At 40.4% G+C, this 23,513-nt stretch overlaps 2 protein-coding genes across 3 annotated transcripts in view; both read right to left on the bottom strand.

Moving 5' to 3' along the window:
• The window catches only part of sept9b (septin 9b), a 91,853-nt gene extending 77,408 nt beyond the window's left edge, over positions 1-14,445 (bottom strand). The window contains exons 1-2 of one of the 2 annotated variants that reach the window (XM_037764424.1): positions 14,241-14,445; positions 13,207-13,636 (exon numbers count right to left, since the gene is read on the bottom strand). In XM_037764424.1, the coding sequence (XP_037620352.1) occupies positions 13,207-13,228 (22 nt within the window). In that variant the 5' untranslated portion in view covers positions 13,229-13,636; positions 14,241-14,445. The remainder of the gene's footprint in view (positions 1-13,206; positions 13,637-14,240) is intronic. The other variant, XM_037764428.1, reaches the window with a different exon arrangement.
• Positions 14,446-18,649: 4,204 nt separating this feature from the next.
• Positions 18,650-23,513, bottom strand: si:rp71-81e14.2 (uncharacterized protein LOC100002239 homolog). Its single transcript, XM_037763380.1, has 4 exons — positions 23,309-23,513; positions 22,775-23,113; positions 21,222-21,364; positions 18,650-19,817 (listed from the first exon to the last, which is right to left on the bottom strand). Exons 1-4 carry the CDS (start codon positions 23,358-23,360, stop codon positions 19,680-19,682), a joined length of 672 nt encoding a protein of 223 aa, XP_037619308.1. The 5' UTR covers positions 23,361-23,513; the 3' UTR covers positions 18,650-19,679.

The following is a 23,513-nucleotide window of genomic DNA, read 5'->3' as shown; positions in this document are numbered from 1 at the left end:
TGTTGGACCCAATATGAACATCTTTCCTGGGTGAGGTCGGTGCTTGGATGAAGCACTGATACTGTATGACCTGGTGTTTCTCCAGGCATGCAGTGATGACAAACGCCTCTCTCTATCTGCCCCACTCTGATACGGAGAGCATTTAGCTCTCGGCGGCCAAATATTTCAGACATTTCAGAGCTTTTAAGACTAAGAATCCTCACAGTATTTTACATTTTACAATATACATTTATAATATGAACACAAAATGGTAGATGGGTGGAGCATCCTGAGTGATACAGACCGCTTCACAAACACACAGAGCTTCCACTCCCCTGCAGTCCTGGGGCCGTTTCTGACATCCGTAATAAAGCAGTGAGGAGAAGCAGAGCAGAGGAGGCAGATTAGGGATATTCAAGTGTAACTGCACTGAGAGTAGATTTAGCCTCAGTAAGGCCCTCTGACTAATTCTAAAGATCGGAGTGAAAACATGATTTGTATAAGCCGATGAAGTGTGATTTACCTCTTTACATTATTATTTAGTTGGAATGTAGAAGTTTTGGACTAAATGGCTATTTCAGTGTGCAAGCCAAGATGTAATTGTATTGATATTATGCCATTTAAAACATGTAATAGTAATAAGGGATTGCCATTATGGTTCTTATTTATATTTGTATGTATTCATACATTAACTAATAAAGGATTAGACACACCAACCCGACATCAGAGAACTAGCGGCGACGAAGGCCGCCTGTTGCGTCGCCTCAGGCCGCCTTTATTTTGGCCGACAAGTTGCACTCGAACACAACGCAAAGACTACAGCCGACGTCCAGTTAGGACGTATGTTCTGCGCCTGCGTGGGATGGAACAACTCTCCAGCAGGTCGCTGTAGTCTGTATTCTTAGCCTCATTCCAGATGGCCATGTCGCTGTGAAAATATCCGTGTATTGGAATCATCAGATTAGATAAAGATGAAAAATGAGAAGAGCCCTCTGTGTTTTTCCTCTTGACTTTACTAGTTTGCTTGCTTTCCTCACGTCCGTTTCTCTTATCGTGCAATGATTAATTTATGCTGAACAGCCAATCAGAGTGATTTCTCTCACTGATGGGTGCGGGACACACCAGAAAAACTAGGCCGACGGACGCTCAGCGACGGCCGACCGTCGACTTGGTCTGTGTTGGGGCGGTCAACGTCAGATTGTTTTATTTTGAAGGGCAACTCTATTCAACTTGTCTGGTCAGCAGTCTCTGTGATTGTGATGGCGTGTTATCCAAATACTGTGTTTTTGATAAATAAAGTCAGATGCCTCCTTTGATATTTGTGCAAGAATGCCACTGAAGTACAACCATGTGCCCACAGCGACCACAACTTAAATTCTGATCAAGGTGTTAAAAAAAAATTCTAAATGAGTCTTTTGATGCTGAATCCATATGGAAATCTGGATGCTGGTGCTGTGACAAAAGTGTGGTTTTAAAAATAGAGACGTGTCTCTTTTGGCTGCCCGCTTTCTCTTTATGTCTCGTGATCATTTTCCAGACTTAAAACGTTGCAGTTAATCACAGGGTCAGGGTCAAAATAGCAGACAACATGTGCTTATGCATGTTTTTGACTCTCATTATGCGTTACACACAACACACATGTTCCGACATACACGTACACACATGTATGCCATGTGTTTGTGCGCATATGAAGCGCTGCTACTGTTGCAGTTTATTCAAAGCTGTTAGTGAAAAGGATAAACAGGAAGGCAATCCAGGCACTCCAAAATATTAAAACAAGCGGCAACGAGGAAGGAAATATATTAAAAAGCCTTTATTGTAGTGGCTAAATTGTTTAAAAAGCCAACATGTTTCGACCACTGTAGGTCTTCGAAGAATAAATACCTACAGTCTATACAGTCTAATACAGAAAATTGTATTAAAAGATCCTAAAAGTAACAGGAAAACTCATCTGATGCAATGTTCACAGGAAATAATCTGCTCAAAATCGATCCAAATCACTCGTTTTACACAAACTTCCTGCAGTTATTGCGTTCTCTATAAGTGTTAATTGTATAGTTTATCAGTTGTTATGTACGGTTATTGTTATGTATTGAATATAAAATGAAATATCCTTAAAATATGTCACTTAGTCAGGGTTGTCAGTTTACTCAATGATAGAAAAGGGGTCCCCTAAAGGAAAAGGTTTGGAACCACTGCTCTAATTTCTACCAACCCTACCTTTAAACAACACAAGTACAAATTAAATCTTTTGAAACTATTTTGGTTTTGCAACCACATATCAATCCAATGAGTAATCCTGACTTCCTTGTGTTTCCTGGTGCCAGAAGAAGCTGTTCACTGCTGTTTTACAGTAAATGAAGTTGTTTGAGCTTGTAAAGGACATAATTCAGACAAACTGATGCAAGAGAGGACAGACTGAGAGGGCCTCCCTCACTCATACCTTTCATCACCTGCCCTCTCCATCATCTCGACCTGCTGGCGAGATACAGCCAGACCCTCCCACCACACACACACACACACACATGTACACACTCAAACTGAAAAAGAAAATGCATATGAACACTGGAACATCCACTTAAAACCAGGGTTATCTGAGCAGATTCCTCTCGCATGACAGTACACCCTGTAAACATACACACTTTTTTTTCCTTTTTCTTTGACTTACATATACCAAATGCGTAGCCTATATTTTCACCCGACGACGCAGATGGTCATGAGGCACAGACGGACACGTGTGCTTGTTCACTCATGTGAGTCAAACTCAAGCACACACACACATCCCTCCCAAAAAAAACTGTGTATCACACATTGACTACGGGTGGATGGTGAGCCTTGGGGTGCACATTAATGTAAGCCGTCACTTCAGAGCACGACCTATGGCCAAACGCGTGACTCAAACATGCTAAATATAGTTATATAACAGTCGAGCAAAGAAAAAAAAAAAAACTCACCAGCATGCCAGCCAACACTAAAGGGATGCCTGCAGGGCGGCGATGCACAATGAAGGAGAAAGAACAGTGGGATGACGATAAAAGATGAAAGGAAGAAGAGGAGGAGCGAGTAGTGAAAGAGGTAAATGGAGGGGAAGAAGAAAGGAGATAAAGGTGAGGAAGAGGAGCTGATGCTGCTCATGTCTTCAGGGGTGAAAAACACACGCGAGATCAACACAAACTAAACTCTGAAGGGCGCCGTGGCGTGTCGGCAAACACCTTTAGTGTATTGATCTGTGGTTCAGTGTCAAATTAAATCTATCACACCAACACTAGATCGATGTGTTGGCACATTATCAAGTGCTGTAATAGGCCTAACAGGCACAAACACTCTCTTTATTCCCTCATGTCCCCAAACAACCTCCTTTGTCCCAACATAACCGCAGAGGTTCAAGGAGACGCTGGAGAATGAAAAAGAGAGTGGTGGTGCTGCTAGCCACAGTCTGATGACCTCACCAGAGCGCTACGCGGCACTCATCTTCCCCATGCGATGCCTCGTCTCCGTCATGCCCACACACATGCACAGAGAGAGAGAGAGAGAGAGAAAGAGAGAAAGAGGCGCTGTCCTCTTCATTTGTGTCCCCTGCTGCTGCTGCTCCAGCCTACACATCCAACCTGGGGCATGTACGGGGACGACACAACTCTTCACATCACTCATCTACACAAGCCAAATTTAAAAGCGGACCCCGTGCTCTCATGCAAACTGTGAGGAAATGTATTTTTTGTAAACACAAAGAGCTCCCATCGCTCGCTCCAGAAAGATTTTCATTTTGTACGTGTTATTCTATCAAATTGGGGAAATATAAAATAATGGGCGACCAATCTTCTAAACAGCAGAGAGACATCATCTGAGTAATGCTTAAGTACCACTGTGATGGTGATGGTGGTTCTCAGGGTTTTTCTACAATAACAGCTGTGAGGTTTTGAATCTGGAATTCATTTTTGACGAGCAGTCCTCTTAAACACAATGAACCATCCTGAATAAGCCCGGGAGTTATTCAGACACTGTAAGTACACATCATTACAGCAATCTGGGGATAACAAGATCTGATTGTATCTCTATTTTCCAATCAGACTTCCCAGCCTGGTTTGATGGCAGCCACATGGCCCCCCCCCCAACACACACACACACACACGATTCCCACTGAATCTGACCGAGTGTACGCAGAACGGAAGAGCTGGTCTGCTGTTGTTCTTTAATATAAACTCAGTGACTTGATGTGTTTTTTCTTTTTCACATTGCATCAAATATATTAAATATAATGCATCTCAGGTAAAAAATGAAAGCCGTATCTCTCAGTCTGCTTCCCATTCACTAGTTTGGTATTTCCAGAACTGCTGACCTGCTGGGTTAAGTGAACACAGTGAGCCTGGATTCAATAAAAAGGTATGAGTGATTGTCTGAGAATTGTAAACATATCATTTATATGCAATTTGCAAATCTTTGTCTGGAAACCCACTTTTGAGATTCCCATGGACTCATTTGACATATATGGTTCTCCATAACTACTTTACCATTTTCACCGTTTTAGTTTAGCATGCTAAGACCTGCTAATTGGCACTAAACACTAATCAGCTAAAGCTGATCTGGGTGTCATTAGTGTGGTTATAAACCAACATATTAGACCTGCTGGTGATGCTAGATGAGAAGTCAGGGGACCGTGCCACTAGCATGGCTAAAAATACAACAAAACATAAAAAATGAGGCAGACCTAAGCCTCCAGCGGTATGAATAATCCACTGAAAAATCCACACAGAAACTCTGACCTCAATACTTAAACATATTATCACAAATTCCCAACCAGTGAAGATGTTTCACAGCTCATAAAATCTGTAGTCAAAACAAAGCGCAAAACTCAGGGCCGAAGTCTGATGTTGAGTCAGCAACTGGCACGACTTCCAGTGAATGCTGAGATGCACTCAACCAATCGTCTGCGAGAACCAGAAAAAAAAAATCATGATGATAACCAATACATGACCCGGTTACTCATGACAAACACACACATACGTGGAGAAACACACTCGCACAGGCGAATCCAGTTCACAGAAAAACTCAGTTTCTTTAACCTATAAGTCATGTAGGCTCCTCTCTTCCAGCTCTTTGACAATTTAAATCCCGTTCTCAGGTCATTTGGACTGTCAGGGGCTGTAAAAGTGCTAGTAGTGCAGTCTGTCTGTCCCAGCATGGCTGTGGTAACACTGCTGGCCATTTCCTCCTCGCCATAAGGTAATCATTAGATGTGAGAGGGAGCTGGATGTAAAAATGGGATATCCTCCCTTGCAGGAAAGAAGGAGTCTGCTGTAGCAATTGATAAGTACAGTATGTATGTGGATATAGCAGATAGACTAGAAGCAGCCACTGTGTCTTTTATCCATTCTGCAGGAAGAACTCCTTTTTGTGGTTTTGAGTGGCACTGGAGCAAGCATAAAAACTGCCTGAAATATTGGCTACACAAATCCATATGAAATGAGTTAAGCTGGAACAATAACAGCCTGTCAGCAGTGCTTAGTGTTTGCTACAGTGTGTAATATACCTCATTGTGCTTTGTGCTGTTACAATCCTCACTGCTTAACTGTGCATTAGGTAATTGAGTGAAGGTAAGCTTAGACGCAGCATGGATGAGAGGAGCAAAGCTATGTGATTATCATAAAGGCACAGAAAGCATCCATATTAGCCCGCAGCCCGAGGCGCGTTGCGTTAACCTCCATCTCTGCAAATTAGCCCGAACTGATGGAGGGATGGTGCTGGAGAGAGGAAGAGAGTTCCTGTGGTTCCCTGTGGCTTTGGACCTCTGTAATCAGCATGCCAAGCTCCTGATGTCTAAATCCACAACTCGGACCCAGACGGTCTACACATACTCTACACACATACACACACACTTACACAAGACACACGTGCATGCGAACACACGCAGCAAGATCCTGACACACGAGCTCTGCGGTGATCTCTGTTCATGTGTAGTTTGGCGACGGAGCGCGTCCCGAATAAATGCAAGACGACTGAGTGTGAAAAACATACTGCGTCTATATGCAGTTTTATTACGCCGAGCCATTACGTAATGTCTTGTAGAATTTATTAGCAATAGAGTTTTCTGATTTCCTCATTAAAGGGGATCTATGTAAGAATCAGAAATTGCTTGTTAACAGTGACACCCACACGCACTACATGGATGCAAGCGGGCATCGGTTAAAACAGTGACACATGAGACTGAACGTGATTGACAGCTAAAACAACAATATCACTATTTATTACACGGCTGTGTTGAATACTCGATTCTGATTGGTCAATCACAGCGTTCTGCGGTCTGTAAGTTCTTTATAGCAGACCGTTGCTATGTATAGCAGACTGTTGCTATGGGCGCAGTTCTGATGTCGGACTCTGACGGACCGTTTTTGTGTCAAAATATTGATTTCTTAAGTAAGTAGCCGTGTAATAAGCGGGATAATGTACAGCGAGCGGGTCATTGTTGTGAAAGAAACCCCTTCAGGTCGATGAGAGTGGTATCGCCCTGTCTGGGTTTCTTTCACAACAATGACCGGCTCGCTGTACATTGTCCCTTACATATTTCATATACTTGGCAGTAATGTCAGCTTACCTGTCCAATAGGAATTTTGCCAGCTCGGGGTCCGTTTTGATTCCCAAAACCAAACGAAGGTCCCTCCCTGAATCGAAGGCCCGGCCGATGTCGATCCTAGTTTTCCTCCGACGTCGGTCACATTCCTGTTTTGTAAGACGGGCTTCACCAGATATAACTTTGTTTTTTTTGTGCTTCCGATGAGTTTGTGTTGGAGTCTGAGTTGTGTTGGTGGAATAAGCGGACGCCATTTCTAACCAAACATTAGCTATCGATGCACACTGTTGGCCCTGAAGCGGAGCTGAAAATAAAGGCACTCGTGAGCGCGCATGACGTCACATCTGGTTCGATTTTTCCCCCAAAAAACGTCCCGCATTCTTCACATTAAAAGCAGCCTACAGGCTGATAGAGGAAACCCAGAAAGTCGCGGAAGGTCTAATCTTTTAGGTTAGGTTACAATCTATTCACACGTTGGAAATAAAAAACGATTAAAACACATTTATACATGTAAAAACTTACATACAGTCCCTTTAAATGACGATATGATGTCTTGGTAGGGCCCGACTGACACTGGATTTTTTCCGGTCAATACGTTTTTTTCAGAGTCAAAAAATCAGATAAGGATTTGTCTGCCAATTTACAGTTTTTGGCACAAATACATAAACACTTCTGATGATTGTTGGGAAATTACAGTGAACTAATTTATAGAATTTAAATCTCTGTGAAAGTACGAGTGGTTTTAGTGTTACAGTATTATAAAATGTGAAGGATAAGGATAAGGTCGCCTATGTTTCTTTTGTTCTAAACCATTTTAATTTGTATGCATGCATACACAAACAAAACCTCTCTCACATAAGACGGAAACATATAAATGTTAATGTTATTCCTTGTACTACATCCAATGAGCACAGAAACACAAACGCAAAGGAACAGTGATGCTCTCATTATGATCGGCCCGTGCTTTACTAATGGCATATGCTTGTAACATCAGGTGTTTCTTTAATGAACACGCGGCGAAATCATTCACGCCTGGCTGGCTGCTCATCATGATAAGCAGCAGTGACATGGCCCGTTTTCATCCTTATGTTATTCACAGGGGAGGGGGCTTTGTTAAGCTGAAACATCACCATCATCCATCTCTATTTATAGCTAAACTCTGACACAGTGGCAGATGATGTCATACGTTGCATTAGTGTGTGCACGTGCACTGCGAGGGTCTATGGGACTATTCAGCAGCAGCAGCGAGAGAGGTCTCCTTCATGGTACGCATGCATTGATGAAGCATGGGTCAGCGTTTCAGAGCCCAAAGCTGAGTTTAATCAGATAGGAATTACAGCTGTGAGGAGAGATAAACTGAGTGATGAAATCATGAGAGACGGAGCAAAAACCATGTGTCACTTCCTGTGGTGGGACTGAAAGGATTAGGCTAATAGCTGATGGAAAGTTTATCTGAGGGGAAAAAGTTCAGTCCTTTCAATGACAGAAACTTTTGTTGAGTAACCGGTATGTAAGGCAGCCCTCAGGGGCTAAGACGGTGAGCTTTTGTACTTGGCACTCACGAAAGAAGACTGATAAAAGGTAGTCTAATACTCACGAAGGCTTTCAAGCAGGGGTTTTAATATGATAAGGATTATATGAACCGGAGAGGCTTGGCAGCTTGACTCTTAGGTAGTGAATTAAATAGGCGCCCATCGATGAATAGCGATGTAATAAAGACAGCTTTATTATCACAGGGAGTAGTAGTGAATGTGGTGGCAGTCCGGGCCAATATATGACTCAGACTGAAGGGAATCTGGCTCAGCTGTCACTGAAGAGCCATTGTTGAGGTGAAATAAAGAGCTGTATTGACTCCCCTCATCTGCTCGTTCTCTGTGGGACCTACTGGTGTGGTTCAGTGGGAGGATGGATGACATGATGGATGCTGCAGTGTCACTGCAGTTTTAAGAAACCAGTTAGACCCAATGGTACTGTAGCTAATCCCCCCGAATCATGCTGAGCTTGATTTGACATCAGCAGACTGAATGACTGATCTGTGACCAGTTAGACCTCAGTCTCGTGTTGTTGTGACTTTTATAGTGATGGGCAGTGAGCAGTGGACGTAGAATAGTATTTCTACTCTTTTGACCTGCATGAGTCCACCTTTATCAAACCGTTCTGCTCCTAAATGTAATGGGTTCTTCCTTTGGCCCATGCTACACCCTTCCACCAAGTTTCATGAAAATCAGGTCAGTAGTTTTCCCGTTATCCTGCTGACAAACGGACAAACAATCCACAAACCAAACCATAACATAACCTCCTCGGTGGAGGTAATGAAGTAATTTATCAGGCAGAAATGCCAAACATTTGTATTACGTCACCCCGGGCTCTTGTAACTTGTGGTGGACATTTTCCACTATTTTCTGTAGATTATACTATTAAACAAATACATATAATATAATATAATCAATCAACCCGGTTGCACTAAATGGCATATGAATGACACGGTAATCGCAAGTAATTTTGCATGTAATAAGAACGCCGTTCTTGCTTTTTGGCGTGTCATTTGTACGCCAAGTAGTCTGTACTGACTGCAATGTAAACACATTGTTAACGATGTCATGATAAGATCATATCATCATGATATAATTCCACTGGAATTCAATAAATGCTAATGACCATTTGTGTTTGGATGCAGATAGGACCTGTGCTATGAAAAGTGGGCTATTCTCATTAGAAGTACATCCCCTGTCCAACGTGTCCTAACAAAATTCAGCTCAAATATTGTAGTGTGTGGGCCAAAGTCTGATCATGTCACCCACTACAGTACATCTAATCCAGCAGGCTAAATCCTATATCACCCCCTCCAGTGTGCTGCACAGCGTTGAGATGTTGAGTTACTGTAATAATTAGCCATTTCCTTGTAAAACTGGCACAGATGACATGCAGCATTGTGGTACTCAGTGTATGTTGTATATAAAAATCTAACATGACGACCTAAAAATACATCATCTGTCAGTTTCATCCACAAGTCAACATCAAGAACGCTTCCCTGAGTTTTTATCACATCTTCTATCAAAGACGAAAAGTCCAACAAAAATCCACTTAACCAGCCTCCAGCAAATGTTCACCACAAAGGAGTCTATTCAAGTTGAGGACGAGCCTGTTTTAAAAAAATGACCTGACCATGAGAATATATAGCACAGCTGACTGGGATCTCTCATGCGTAGGAAGATAGAAAGAGAGAGAAAAGGAGGGGGAGGAACAGTGCATTTACTCCACTGGGTCTCTATGTTCATTCAGGGTCACATTACTTGAAACCACGGAACAACGTGGGTACATCCAGTTCATTGAGCCCAAACAAGCTCCGGGTCTCACCGGACCTTTCCTAAATGGGGGACAACATATTTTTGTTGGTGATCTAAGGGACGTCACAATGCTCCCACTCGGGAGAATGAAATTAAGCACGACTGACTGGAGGAAACATGGATCTAATGCACTCTTCCCAAACAGCATGCGGGGGATTTCTAAAAACAGAGCTTTGAAGTTGGGTTTGCATGTCGTTTTTGGACATTGTTACTGAGGTATTTTACTGCTTTTGTGGTATATCCTTTACCCATTTGGAGGGCTGGGGGGAAAAATCGATACAGCAGAGTATCGCAATATTTTGCGAGGCAATATTGTATCGATACACAGACGCCAAGTATCTATCTTTTATTATATAAACTATTAACCTCTTTACAATCCGACGGCAGCTATTCTGTCTTTCAGAGGTTGTAGAAGGCTAGAGTGAAGATCATATGAAACTAGAAAACCTAAGGAATCGATTGGTACTATGTAAACTATGTTGTTAAAAACTTGTCGGGAAAAACGCTAAATAATGCTCCAAAGTTACGCATGGCCATTTTCAAAAGGGGTCACTTGACCTCTGACCTCAAGATATGTGAATGAAAACTCTGAGATGAACAGAGTGAAAACTGTATCTTATTAGATAAAACAGATGTTGACAAACTGCATAATTTGTAGTTGAAAAAAGGTAATAAATCGTAATATATCTCATTACAATACTCAGCATATAAAATATAATACATACAATATAAAATGTTTAAAATTGCAATAAGTTGAGGTGATAATATCGTGGGGCCTCTGGTGATTCCCACCCCTACCCATTTCTGCCCACAACTAAAAAATGTAATTTGGGTTTGCCTAAGCACAAATGTGAAAAAATCTCAAAATCTGTCAAACCGTTTAGCTGCAAAATGAATTTTTCTTATCATATTATACCTAGAATTTGGCCACATGGGCAATAGACTAAGAGCAACAGTCCCTTGTGCCCAAATACTAGATATAGTATGATAAGAAAATGTCTGTATCTCAGAAACTACAAGGAGCACAATCAAGTGTTTTTTATCTATTAACTCATTATAAGTTGAATAGCAAAGGTATGCACACACATGCAGTGTAAAATAGATATTTCATATGGAAAACATGATATGGAAACACAATGATAGCTTTTTCCTCATTTTCAAAGATCTTAATTTTTACTATTAATAAAAGAATAGTAATAGAAAAATTCAAAGTTGTCCTGTTAGATACTTAGATACAAAGTATGTGCGTACCAAATTTCAAAACTTTTGATAGTAGTAAATAGTACATGAAACATGTTTACAACATAAGCTGACAGGGATTTGATATGAAAGGGTTTTTCACACAAAGGTTCTTGGTTCGGTACTGACCATTTTAGCAGATGATAGCTGCTCCCACTTACACATCTGCAGAACTTCAAACATCTGCTTTCTCCAGCATTATCACACTCTGAAACGGCCCACTCAAACTACAACTTGTGCTTGACAGATATCCAGAAAAAGGCTTAAAAAACTCTCTATTTAAAGTATCTTCATTAGGAAAAGCACCGCTAATTGGGTTCTCTCTCAGTTCAGCCATGAAATGCTTCAGCACGATGGATCATTTTGACACCTTAAGGTCAAGATGGCGCGTTGAGAAACTCCTGGAGCTTCTACGACCTTTGGGCTGAGTGTGGCTGCCCGGTCTTATGGTTTGTCTTTGCCTGGAGAGAGATCACACTACCAGTCAAGCTAATGATCAAAGTACATAAAGACCTCTGGGTTAAAATACTCTGCCTCATCCAGTCAACAGTGGCAGACAATTTGCTCTTCCAAGCCTTCTGGACGGATTATTACATCTGTAATTTCTTTGTTTTCTAAGAAGATGTAAAAAAGCAATGACACAACACCTTAAAACGGTTCACACACCTAACGAGTGACTGTTGTTGCCCACTGCCAGCCTCCCCAGCAGTTTGACCACCTACTAAGCCACCAATCCACCACTGGATAAAGACAACAGCAAATAGTTAGAGGGTGTTTGTATAGCAGCTCTGTGTCAGTGCAGGTGCAGCGGTGAGGATCTCCAGAGATAGAAACTGACAGTTAGTGATAAGACTCCTTAAACAGGCCAGTCCCTCACCTCTGAGTATGACCTTTCCCATATTTCTATTCCCTGAAAGGTCAAGCACTGATTCCTTACTGGCTCCAGACTGCCGCTGTGTTTGAGATAGTTGCTTTGCACATCGTTAATACTTTGATAAGATGTTTTTTTTTGCAGATATCAAATGTGGACCATATGTAATGTAGTAGACACAACTTTGAAAAGAAAATGTTCATATGCCATGCCATTTTATTTGTCATTATCCAAAGACACCCCCAAAAACTTGCAAATTGCTTATCAAGATTTGACTTGGACATGAGCTTTTTTATAATCTTATTTGAATCTTTTATTGCATGAATGAACATTTTCTTCAATTCAGCGTTAAATATGAGTCGTGTGTTCAACACAAGCTTCCGCAGCATCAGCTTGTGCCACATTTGTGTGTCTGTTTATTCTCGAGCACTTTATTTTTCTCCCCAGAGCCCATCCTGTGTTGTTCCTAAATGTTGAGAGAGGGGGGGGATGCACAGATCGGGCCTGAGCAAAGCCAGTGGTGTGTTGTATAACAAACACACACACACACACACACTATATGTATATTGTGTGCCATGCATGTAGATGCAAACATGAGCAGGCATAAGCAGGCTAAAGCATGTACGCACTGGCATCACGAGCAAGCAAACATCCAAAAATGTTTGTTCAAGCCAAACACACGCACACACACACACACACAAGTGTGTGGCGCAGCACTATGAGTCCATGTAGAGAGCACAGCCTGAAGGGGCCAGTGCATCCATACAGAAGGTCAGGCTGAGAAGGACAGATGATGATGCACATCAGACTTTAATAGCCAGGGGACCCCGAGGTGCTCCCCTGGGTGCTGCACACTCAGCCGAAAAACAAACTGGCCCAAAACAACAGAAGGGGCGAGGAGGACTAATAAGTGACAGAGTTTGACAAGTTGGGAAAAGACAAGATGAGCAGAAATAAAGTTTAAAGAGAGCATTCAGCAGAATCCAAAGAAGGTCTTCTCATGTAATGTAATGAAAAGTGTGCAGTATTACTTTAACATGCAAAAACATCAGAAGCATTTTATAAATCATACTTAAGCTTGCACCGAAAGTAGGTCACATTTTTTTATGCATAATTCATACTTCATCTGACACAATAAGTTAAAATGATGCATATATTGCACTATATTAAGTGTATTCTAGCTTACTTTCTTTAAACATCTGTACCTGAATTTGGAGTCTTCTTCATGCTCTGGGTTTGCTGCTGCTGGTCCACGTCTCAGTCGTCAGTCAAATCAGTGCTCAGGTCCTCAGAGGACACCTGGGACTGTCTCGTCTCGTCGTCCAAAAAAGCCTGAGTGGACTCTTCTGTTTCAGTCTCTCCCTGCACTTGTTCTTGTGCGTCTCGCTCCCACTGCGTGATGACACTGTGTGTGTGTGACTGCAGGCAGAGCAGATGCAGAAATGCCGTGTGATCCGCTGAGCTCGATGATGATGTGCACTTTAGTTGAGAGTCTCGAGACCGCACGACCATGGTAAGATAACTGTGCGCATGTGGGGGTGATGGGAGGGATGGAGGAGGGTTTCCACTGACGCGCTTTTACGCACGGATCCCAATTGGAGATGGCACGGTATCTATCCAGTGGATGGCTCCTCACTGAAAGAAACATATTAAGTACTATTAAAAATAATGATTTAGTCACAGACCTGAAATAAAATATGTGATGGACTCATCAGAGGAACAAAACAGCCTTGATTCTCCAGCCTTGAGCCTCAATTCTTCCAATATTTTGCATTACATAGACTATATACTGCGTATATTATGGATAATAACTTCTGGATAACAATAGATAATTCAACTTATGTCTTAATTTGAGCTTGTGAAAAAAGTGAGCTAGTGACTGTTTGATTGATTGATGTGGGGGATACGCAATTAACGAGTAATGATGAAAACAGACCCAAATTCCATAGTAGGCTATATATTACAGACCCATACTCTTATAGGGTAACTTGGGTATTTTTTAACCTGGACCCTATTTTCTCATGTTTTTGTGCCAAAGTGACAAAAGGAGACTACATTTTTTTGAAATTGGTCCATTATTGAAGGATAACGCTGCGAATTGAGCTGCAAGGCTGCAAATGAGCAACATTATGTCCACTAAAAAAAATTGTTTTTGTCACTGACCTGCTCAGATTGTTATTATAAGTGTCTAACAACATTATGGAAAGAACCCTACAGAGAAATAACATGCTTTTCTTACCTTTCGCTTGATCCGATTTGTTTAATTGTGTCCAAGTCTCGTTCAAGGAGAAGTCTCGTTGTGAATTCTGAATATCCCTGCTACTCTGGCTCCACATCCACATTGTGGAAATCATCTAGATATGCAGCCTTGACACTGAAAACAAGCTATAGCTTTCTGTACTCCAACACAACAAACTCTTCCTGTTGGCACCATGGATGTATCGAGGCTGGCACCCACCTAGAACTGCCTACACCTGTCACCGGCAACACGTTATCTCGCGAGATTTCATGACGTATTTTTGTAGGCCAATCAAGGCTTATTGAAAGAGGCTGAGACACGTGGTGCCTTCTAATAAAACTGGTGAGGTCTGTTAACAACACTGGAAGTCGTGTACACCATATGTTTGGCGTAGAAGTGTCGTGAGAACACTGCTGCTAAGCAATGGCAATAGTTACTGTCTGCGTCTAGACAACAATTTCGCAGGTTAGCAAGCGGGCAACATAATGCAGGAAATGCATATGCATAATGACAGAGGACAAAGATGAGGCCGTTGGGAATATCAACATTTTCCTCAGACATATAAAATTATGAAGAAAAACAATATACGACTAAAATTTATATATAATAACTTATTATGCACCGAAAAATGTCATGGCCTCCGTCATTTCTGACAGCGTCAACAAACACAAGCTTTCAGAAACTTTCCATTTACAAAGTCGTGAATATCACAAGAGCTTTTTTGACAATGGCCGCTAGATTGTGTTGCAGTAACGCTGCCGCCATTTTGGACTGAAAACGCCAATGAGGCCATTGCCATGAATGTATAAAAAAAGACGTCTGCAAATCAGAGGATAATTTTTTTTCAAGGTAAATCAACTTCCCAGTACGTACACTTAAATTACCCTCATTTAACTCATTATGTCCTAAAAGTTGTAAAATTAACTAATAGGTGAATCCAGAGTTGTTTTCTTCGGCATAATGAACGTGCATCAGACCCATGGGACTGCAGCGCCCTGCACGCTCTTATGATATGTCCGGTTCTGCCAGCTTCCTGCTAGCTGTGTGCGGCTGTAATAATGGATATATTGGCTGTAATTCATCACTTTTATTATCTTATATGGGCTGTATGCTGTAAGCCTGTACCGTGTTGGATGTATTAACGTCTCAGTTCCCAAACAACCGGCTATCGGCCAGTAGCTAGTAGTGCTAGTAGCATGACATATACAGAATTTATTGTAGTTGTAGGCTATTTACTAACACAATGGGCAAAAGCACAGGACACAACCTCTTATACATCCATGGTCTGTGGTCTATTGGACACTGATTTTGGAGGTCCTTGACATGAAAAACTTTGAGATTGCTCTCACAATCTGTGAGCTGTATTTTTCTAACTTCCATCCATCGCTCACTTTATGCTCCTCTGGGAAGCAGCCGGGCAAAAAGTTAAATAAATAAATAAGTAAGCAAATAGTTGTAATAGTATGCATATTATATTTTCATTGTTCAAGGACATTTTGGTAGAGACATTAAAATTATGACAATAGAATAGAAATAAATTGTTTTACTTTTGTACGGCACTTTGTAGGCGGACGTTTTACTGGCATCTGGTAGTCGCTTTCAGTCCAAAATGGCGGAGGCGTAGCTTTGCTGCTAGGCGCCAACGTTACAATGGAACGAACAATTGACTTTCACTTCTTGGCAATATATGTTTTTTTGCTTGAGCTATGGGGTATACCTATACATGCGTAGTGTAACTGGAGCTACGGTTGTGCGTTGCTATTGGCTCAATTTCGACAAGCGCAGACCAGATTTAACTGATCAGCTGATCAGGTGTTGCACAAACGTTTATGATACCTACAAGTTTTGTTCCATAAAATAATCTCAACAAATTATGATTTTTGAAGGATGAATGCAATCGCCAGAAGACATCTAACTAAAAACCCATTCAAAAACACCATTGACTTCGAGCAAGGGAACCAGAAGTGCTGATATTGCTAACTCATTTCTGGGTTTTGGGACTCATTCCTGCAGCACTCGATGCCAGACACTTATAATAACAATCAGAGCATGTCATGGCAAAAACAAGCACTTTTAGTGGCCATAAATGACGGTGCCAGCTTGCCCCAATAGCACCATATTACAGCTTGTGAGCAGCTGCCGTCTGCAGCGTTATCCATCAATACTCCGTCCCTATTAGTTAGTTTGACACAAAAACACATATAAAAAATATAGGTTAAATATAGGTTGAAAAATACCGAAGTTCGCGTTTAATGCTGCGGATACTTTATCATCACCTTTCACATCACTTTGGTGTAAGCAGACTCCTAAAATACAGACATACTAAAGAGATAAAGACATGATGATGCTCTCTATGGTTGACAGATGCACTCTCTGACCAGGCAGTGCTGTTCAACAACACCTTCACTTTGGTGCTAATCCTAAATGTGCACTTCTGTGATGGAGTGCAATGACTATCAGATAATCAGTGGCACGTTTATGTGTGTTGCAGTAAAACGACTGTCCAATGCTGCCCTCTTCTGGTGAAAAGTGAGACTGGCAATACTTCAGTGGCTTTCACTCTGGCGCAAGAAAGGCAAAAAACATGGCTGTTGTACTACAGCAATATTAGGCTATAACATCAAGACCAAGTCTCTTATTATAGCAGGAACAGCACATGGTACTGATAACACTAAGAATGATGGTTTCATGTAAGTGCCCCACTGAGCCAGCATGCATATTAGCAGGGACCTGCAACTGGAGCATCTAAATGGATGGTGTTATTAGTGCTTGTTCTGCTATGACATGACAAAGTGTCTGCTGTATTACACTGGACAAAATATCTGCTCCTCAGTTTTACACAATTTCCCCAAATTTTACTGTGTTTATACTATATATTGATATGCCTATACAGTTTCCATTCATATACATTTATGCAGCAAACATGTTCATAATGAAACACAATAATCAGTAGGGAGTGAAAATGTAGCAGTCTACAACTTGTTGCAGGTGAAACGGCTCAAAAGCAGACTCAGTAAAGTACTCAAATGAGGTTTAAACAAACTTTACCTGGTCAAATAATAGTCTGTAACAAGAGAGCAGTCACAGCGAGCACACGGCATCAATGAACTGAGTAAAAGGTTTTAAAAGTTCTTGAAGATAAGCCAAAGAATGGAGCTAAATACAACCTAATGCTGAATAAGACATTTTCAGGTGACCAAAAAGGTTATAATTAACTTTCATGAACTGAAAACACACTGTCAAAAGGGTTAAAGTTGTAAGACGAAAACACGGACAACTCCCAGAACGAACATCGCCGTGTACAGCAACCTGTCATTTTCATCACAAGGTAGCCCCGCCCTAAAGCATGCATTATGGTCTACTTGACTCGAAATGGGACCATAATTTGCTAAATGAACATCATACTGTATTGAAGAAGACTTGAAACTAGCAATTGAGACCATTAACTCATGTTACAATGTTTACTGAGGTGATAAATCAAGTAAGAAGTAGGGTCATTTTCTCATAGACTTCTATACAATCAGACTTCTTTTTGCACCCGGAGGAGTCGCCCCCTGCTGGCTGTTAGAAAGAATGCAAGTTTAAGGCACTTCCTCCTTGGCTTCACTTCTCAGACCCAGAGGTTGCAACCTGGTCCCTGCCAGCGGACCTCAATGGACACACATCATAAGGTTTTTGTGTGTTTTTATCTTTGGTGATTAACTACTACAGTGCAATCATAGTGTATTTTTATCATCATATAATCAATGAATCAAGACAAAGGCAGGCTGGCACTGGTTAAAAAATAAAATTAAAAAAAGGTAGATACGGTCAAATTAAGCACAAGGCTGAAAAGATGAAGCAACTGGTAACACAATAATAAACAGCAGGCATACGCTGCTGGAGAAGGTACACAGGTCAAATAAAGGGAAGTGTGAAAACTGGTGGTTTTGAACTGGGGTAAACACAGTGGTCAGAAAGTAAGCTCTGATGAAATAGGTGTCATTCAGTTGTGAACAGACCCACACTCACAGTCACAGCAAATACCACCATGTTATTTGGGTCAGTGGCTGACGATGAATGTGCAAATACCACAGAATGGGCCTAAGGGGCATGTGAACTACAGCATGTGTTCTCCATTTTAATAAATAAAAGATCAACAGTTTATTCTATTAAATGAATCAAGGGTAAACATGTTGCAACTCAACTTTAAACTACCAAACTGTATTATTATTAATATCATTGCAGTGTCGGTCAGACCTTGTTTATGTAACACGTGTGGTTCAGTTTGACTCACACTTCCTGCCCTCCACCTACAAACACCAGCTGTACAGTTTGACGGGAACACAAGTCTGGTGATGAGGTGGCAGTGAAGTGAGATCATTTTGCATTGATAAAAATCAAAAGTCAGTTAATCTGTGTTGCTTTTATTGAATATTCTACATTTGTTCGCAAATCCATTCGCACGCTTTGTTGTCAAAGTATAACATCTGATATAGTTTAGAAACCACTTTAATAAAATCAGCATGACGTTTGATTCTACAGCACAAATGTTGTGTCATATACAGTACGTGTATACACATCATATACACAAGAAAAAAATAAAAGCAAAAAAAAAAACAGAACTAGAAACAAACATTATCACAATAAATGAAAATATATTATTCATTCCCTTAATAGTGATACACAATTACAATTCTTAACATTAAAATCGATTTACAATAACTATAATTTAGTTTTTATGTTTCATATTTGTGCCAAATTAACTCCATTATGAATATATAGATTATACTTGTATTCATATATTGTGTGAGAGCTCTACACTAACTGTAGACATGCAAACCACCCACCCACCCACACACACATCTCCCCCATCCCCCTTGTTAAGTCGGTGGTTTGTACCACATGTGCTTTTTCACAGCCTTCTCATGCAACTTTAAAAAATATCTGCCCTACATTTTTGTTTTTTCAAAAGCTACATTTGCCAGGTGGCAACAAAACAACTCAAACAAATCAATAATCTGACCGTTCAGACCCCCCAGTGTCTTATTAATCATATTTCCTTCAGCATCTCTTACCTATTCATCATATAGTCACTCGCTCAGTTGTTTGTTTCCTATTTGTAATTATTATAGACTCTATAATAAGTGGGGGCAAATACAATTACAATACAGTCTTCGTAATTTTTGGATTAATTATTTAAGTTAATAAACCATTTTTCATAATGTATGAGACCACGGAAAATATTTTCAAAGCATTTATTCTAGTACTTGTAGCAAAAAAGCACCAAACGTACATACATTTTAAATATTGTTAATCAATACTAATGATTTGAATGTGTTGATGCTTTCACAGCAATGCTTTTAGCTGATTTAACAACCGAGGGTTTAGCTGTTAAACACAGTCAAAAAGTGACTCTCAAGAAGAAGAAGATGGCCACCAAGCCAATAATATTTGATGTTAAGCATCATTCGGGCTGGACGACGGCTGCTCTCGAGCAGGGCGGAAGCCGTTTTTGTTCATATCTTCATACACATTATCAGTAGGGACCTGCGGGCCACTTGTTGTTCTTCTGCTGCTGCTCCTCCATCGTTTCACCTGTTGGTGGTCAAATATCACTGTAGAGATTGTCTGATAGTATAAACTGAAGACATTTTTAAGACCAAATTTGGAAATGTTGAAGACTGAATTTTTGAGCAAATGATAACAGTAGAAGACATTTTAAAAATTTTTAAATCACATCACAGATTATAATCATTTAAAAGGAACCAACTCAAGGGCTGTGACTCTTTAACTATGTGTCACTGGTTTTCCTTTAGGAGAAATGGCAAAGCAAAAATCTAACGTAAATGTATATTAGGCGTAGCAGAGGGAAAAGCATTATGTTGGATTTGTCTGAGGGAAAAAAAAACATTCTGACAAAAATAAATAAAATAGATAAACGTTTGATGTTGGCTGCACCGATTTGACTGTTATCAGCTCATTAAATGTGCGTTTCCTATAATCGGTATAATCGGTCATTATAAGCTCCATAGATGTGGATCAGTAGGGGCCTGCTACACCTATAACATTGTAAAAATGAAAGCGAAACTTAAAAGCAACACGTTCTAACACACTGAATGAAATGTTATGCTTTGAACACAAACAAAACAGCGTCTTCAGGTTTAGGCAACAAAACCACTTAGTTATTTATAGCCAAAACACAATCTTTTCCCAGAAACTTAACCAAGTTTGAAAAGTGCAAGTGAAACTTAATGTTGCGAACACAAAGACAAGTACACGGTTTCACATAGGATGCAAACTTGCAGTTCATCTAACAGATAAATATCATCATTTAACATGGAATGCCCATAATACCCTTACACACCCAAGAATACTTATTATTACTAAAGTTTCTTCTTAAGTAATGCTCTTTTAGTGTTTTTTTAAAACCATAAATAGTATTTTGTTGTGTAAAATGATTTGGGAGGGAATTACATTCTTGCATTGCTCTGTATATTGCTGTACAACAACCTGCAGCAGCATGCCTTGTGTAAGTGTAAGGATCTGAAGAGTGTGAACCGCTTGTATTGTGGTTCACACACCTTTTCCTGACAGTGCCATTTCCTTAATGAAAAACTATTTCCTTAACGGTTGAATGTTTCAAGCATGGCAAGTGAAAAATCAGCAAGATGTCTCGGTATAGTCGAGGAAACTCCTCCTACCAAGACAAATGATATTGATCTTGAGACAACGTTGGAGGAAATGTGAACAGACGGACAAGTTTAAAGAAACTGCACTCACACCCTGCAGACAGCATTCAGTGGTTTACTACTGTAAGTAATCAGCATGTGGACTGAAGAGATAAACCTTGTGTTTATAGCAGTTAGGTCAAAGACTGATACATGTGTACATGTAGAGTGAATACTATCTGCACACACAAGAGGAAACCACAGCTGAAGCAGGCAGAGCTGTTTGGATATTTTAGTTTATAACAGCGTGTAGAGAGAAATCTGAACTCACCCTGGGGACGATCAGCAGGATGAAGATCATGGTGACCAGCAGGGTGATGGTGCAGGCGGCGATGAGGATTAACACCAGAGGTGGACTTTTCTCGTTGGTAAGGGCAAGAGCCACCACTGCTGATTCGGAACATGGTGCCTCTCCTGAGTGAAATGATGACAAGGCAAACAAGGGTTACACCAAATAAAATGTCTTCATGCAGATGGTCCTATAGTAGGCCTATTTCATATAACGATAGCATTTGTAGAACAACTTTAACTATATTTTTTTACTTCTAAATGACAGAGACCTGAGGGAGAGGTCCTCTAAAACTAAAAGAAGGTAGATAATCACTTTGTATGTAGATAGACAAGCGCATACTGCAGGGCCATCTCTAGCCCTTTTGACCCCCAGAACCCTAACCCTAGCCCCGTAAACCGCAACACACATCAAACATCACAATGGTTTTAAGATAAATATTACGATTTGTATTTTCATAAATAACTGTATTTATTATAATATAAATAAAGTGCTGAAATCTACACTTTTATTAACAAATGAGTGCGGCCGGGCAGATGAAAAAGTGTGAGAAAGAGAGTTATGGGGTGAAAGGTGTATTTATTTTATTTTTTTTTTAATTTATTTATTAATTTCTTACCTCAATGTAGAAAATGAGGAAGGGCGCCCACTGGCATTATTTTTATTATTACTATTATTATTATTATTATTATTTATGCCTTAAACTGGCCCTGACATACTGTAGGAAATGGCTCAGAATAAGTAACAGACATGGTCCACCAGTGGTTGCACATTCAGATTATTTATTTAATGAGAGAAGTAATAACACAACGTAAAAATATTACACATGAACTCCTGCATTTGAATATTTTACCAAGGGAAAAGTACGTAGTGTTATCAGCAAAACGCACAGTAGCTACGGGAATAAAATAATAGATTTTCATATGCTACCTATTTGGATATTTGTTTTATTGGAGTTTTATCACAATAAAGAGGTGTAAAAAAGTGTTAGACTTCTCTGGAGTCTAACTGACCCCAAACAGTAACGTCACTTTGTAGGATAACATACTGTGAATTTCTTTGTCATTGTCATTTCAGTATTTTATCACCTTCATCAAATGTGCAAGCCGAGTTTGTGGCAAGTTAAGGGAGGGGTTAACACTTCAATACTTTTCTAGGCTACATATAAGAAAAGGGACAGAACATCAATTAATTGAATTGGCTTTTTTTTATATACACATACAGCAGTGGGGTCACAAATGTTATACCAATTTTATATACTGTTGAGTATTTTTTATAAATGCATCATATTTTATAAACTCATATGTTCTGTATGTAAAATCTTAGTCATAAGTAACTGGTAACTAAAGCCTTCAATTTTGTAGTGGAGTAAAGAATACATTTCCCTATGATATGTACAAGAAGTATAAAGCAGCATGACATAGGTTACTGAAAAAGGTACATACTGTATTTATACACTGTACAGTACTTGGTTTACTACCCTTGAGAGAAAACTTTGTGTCGTTTTTAAGAATAAAAAAAGAAAGAAAACACACCTCTTATAAAAAGTGTGTAGACGCTGCATTCGTCTTCCACATCTGGAAACTTTATGAAGACACATTTGTAGAAACCGGAGTCATCCACAGTCAGGTTGCTGATGGTGATGGTGTGGTACTTCAGAAATCCGTTGGTCTGAATCCGGTCTGTGTATCTAGTCCCCAGGGTGATTTTGTCAGTTGATCCTGGATTGGGGTGATAGTAAAACACCTTTGTCCTCTCCTCAGCATCCTGATACAGATACATCCCATCATACCCTTTAGTGATGCTGGAACATCCTGCGAAGGAACACTTCAAGGTGACGCTCTCGCCGGACACTCGCCACACTGCGTTGGACTCTGTCATAAAAAGAGACAAGCTGTCTGATTAGAGGGTTTAAAAACATGAACCATCTACACAGTATTTCTGGAAGCAGCAACGGCACAGTTTAAAAATATTCCTCTCAGCTGGTCTGGTGAACATCGTTGCAGGCAGACTTCAATTACCTGCACAATTTTCTAAAAATGTTTTAAGAAAAGTAAATGGTCGTATACCTGCACTGGCAGAAAGACAGAGCAACAGTGTGAACCAACAGAGGTGCATCATCTTGCAGCACTGACTGCATATCGTCTGTGTGTATCTCACACACAGACAGCACGACAAACAGGGCTTCCTCTACTGTTTGATGTGGGGTGATGATGTGCAACCAGTCGTTTCCTTATGATCCTTAGACAGTGACGAGACCTCTAGCTTGGCTAC

The sequence above is a fragment of the Sebastes umbrosus genome, chromosome 3, assembly GCF_015220745.1.
Source record: "Sebastes umbrosus isolate fSebUmb1 chromosome 3, fSebUmb1.pri, whole genome shotgun sequence".
Lineage (NCBI taxonomy): Eukaryota > Metazoa > Chordata > Actinopteri > Perciformes > Sebastidae > Sebastes > Sebastes umbrosus.
Note: the sequence above shows the minus strand (reverse complement) of the source record. Positions and strands in the feature narration are given on the sequence as shown.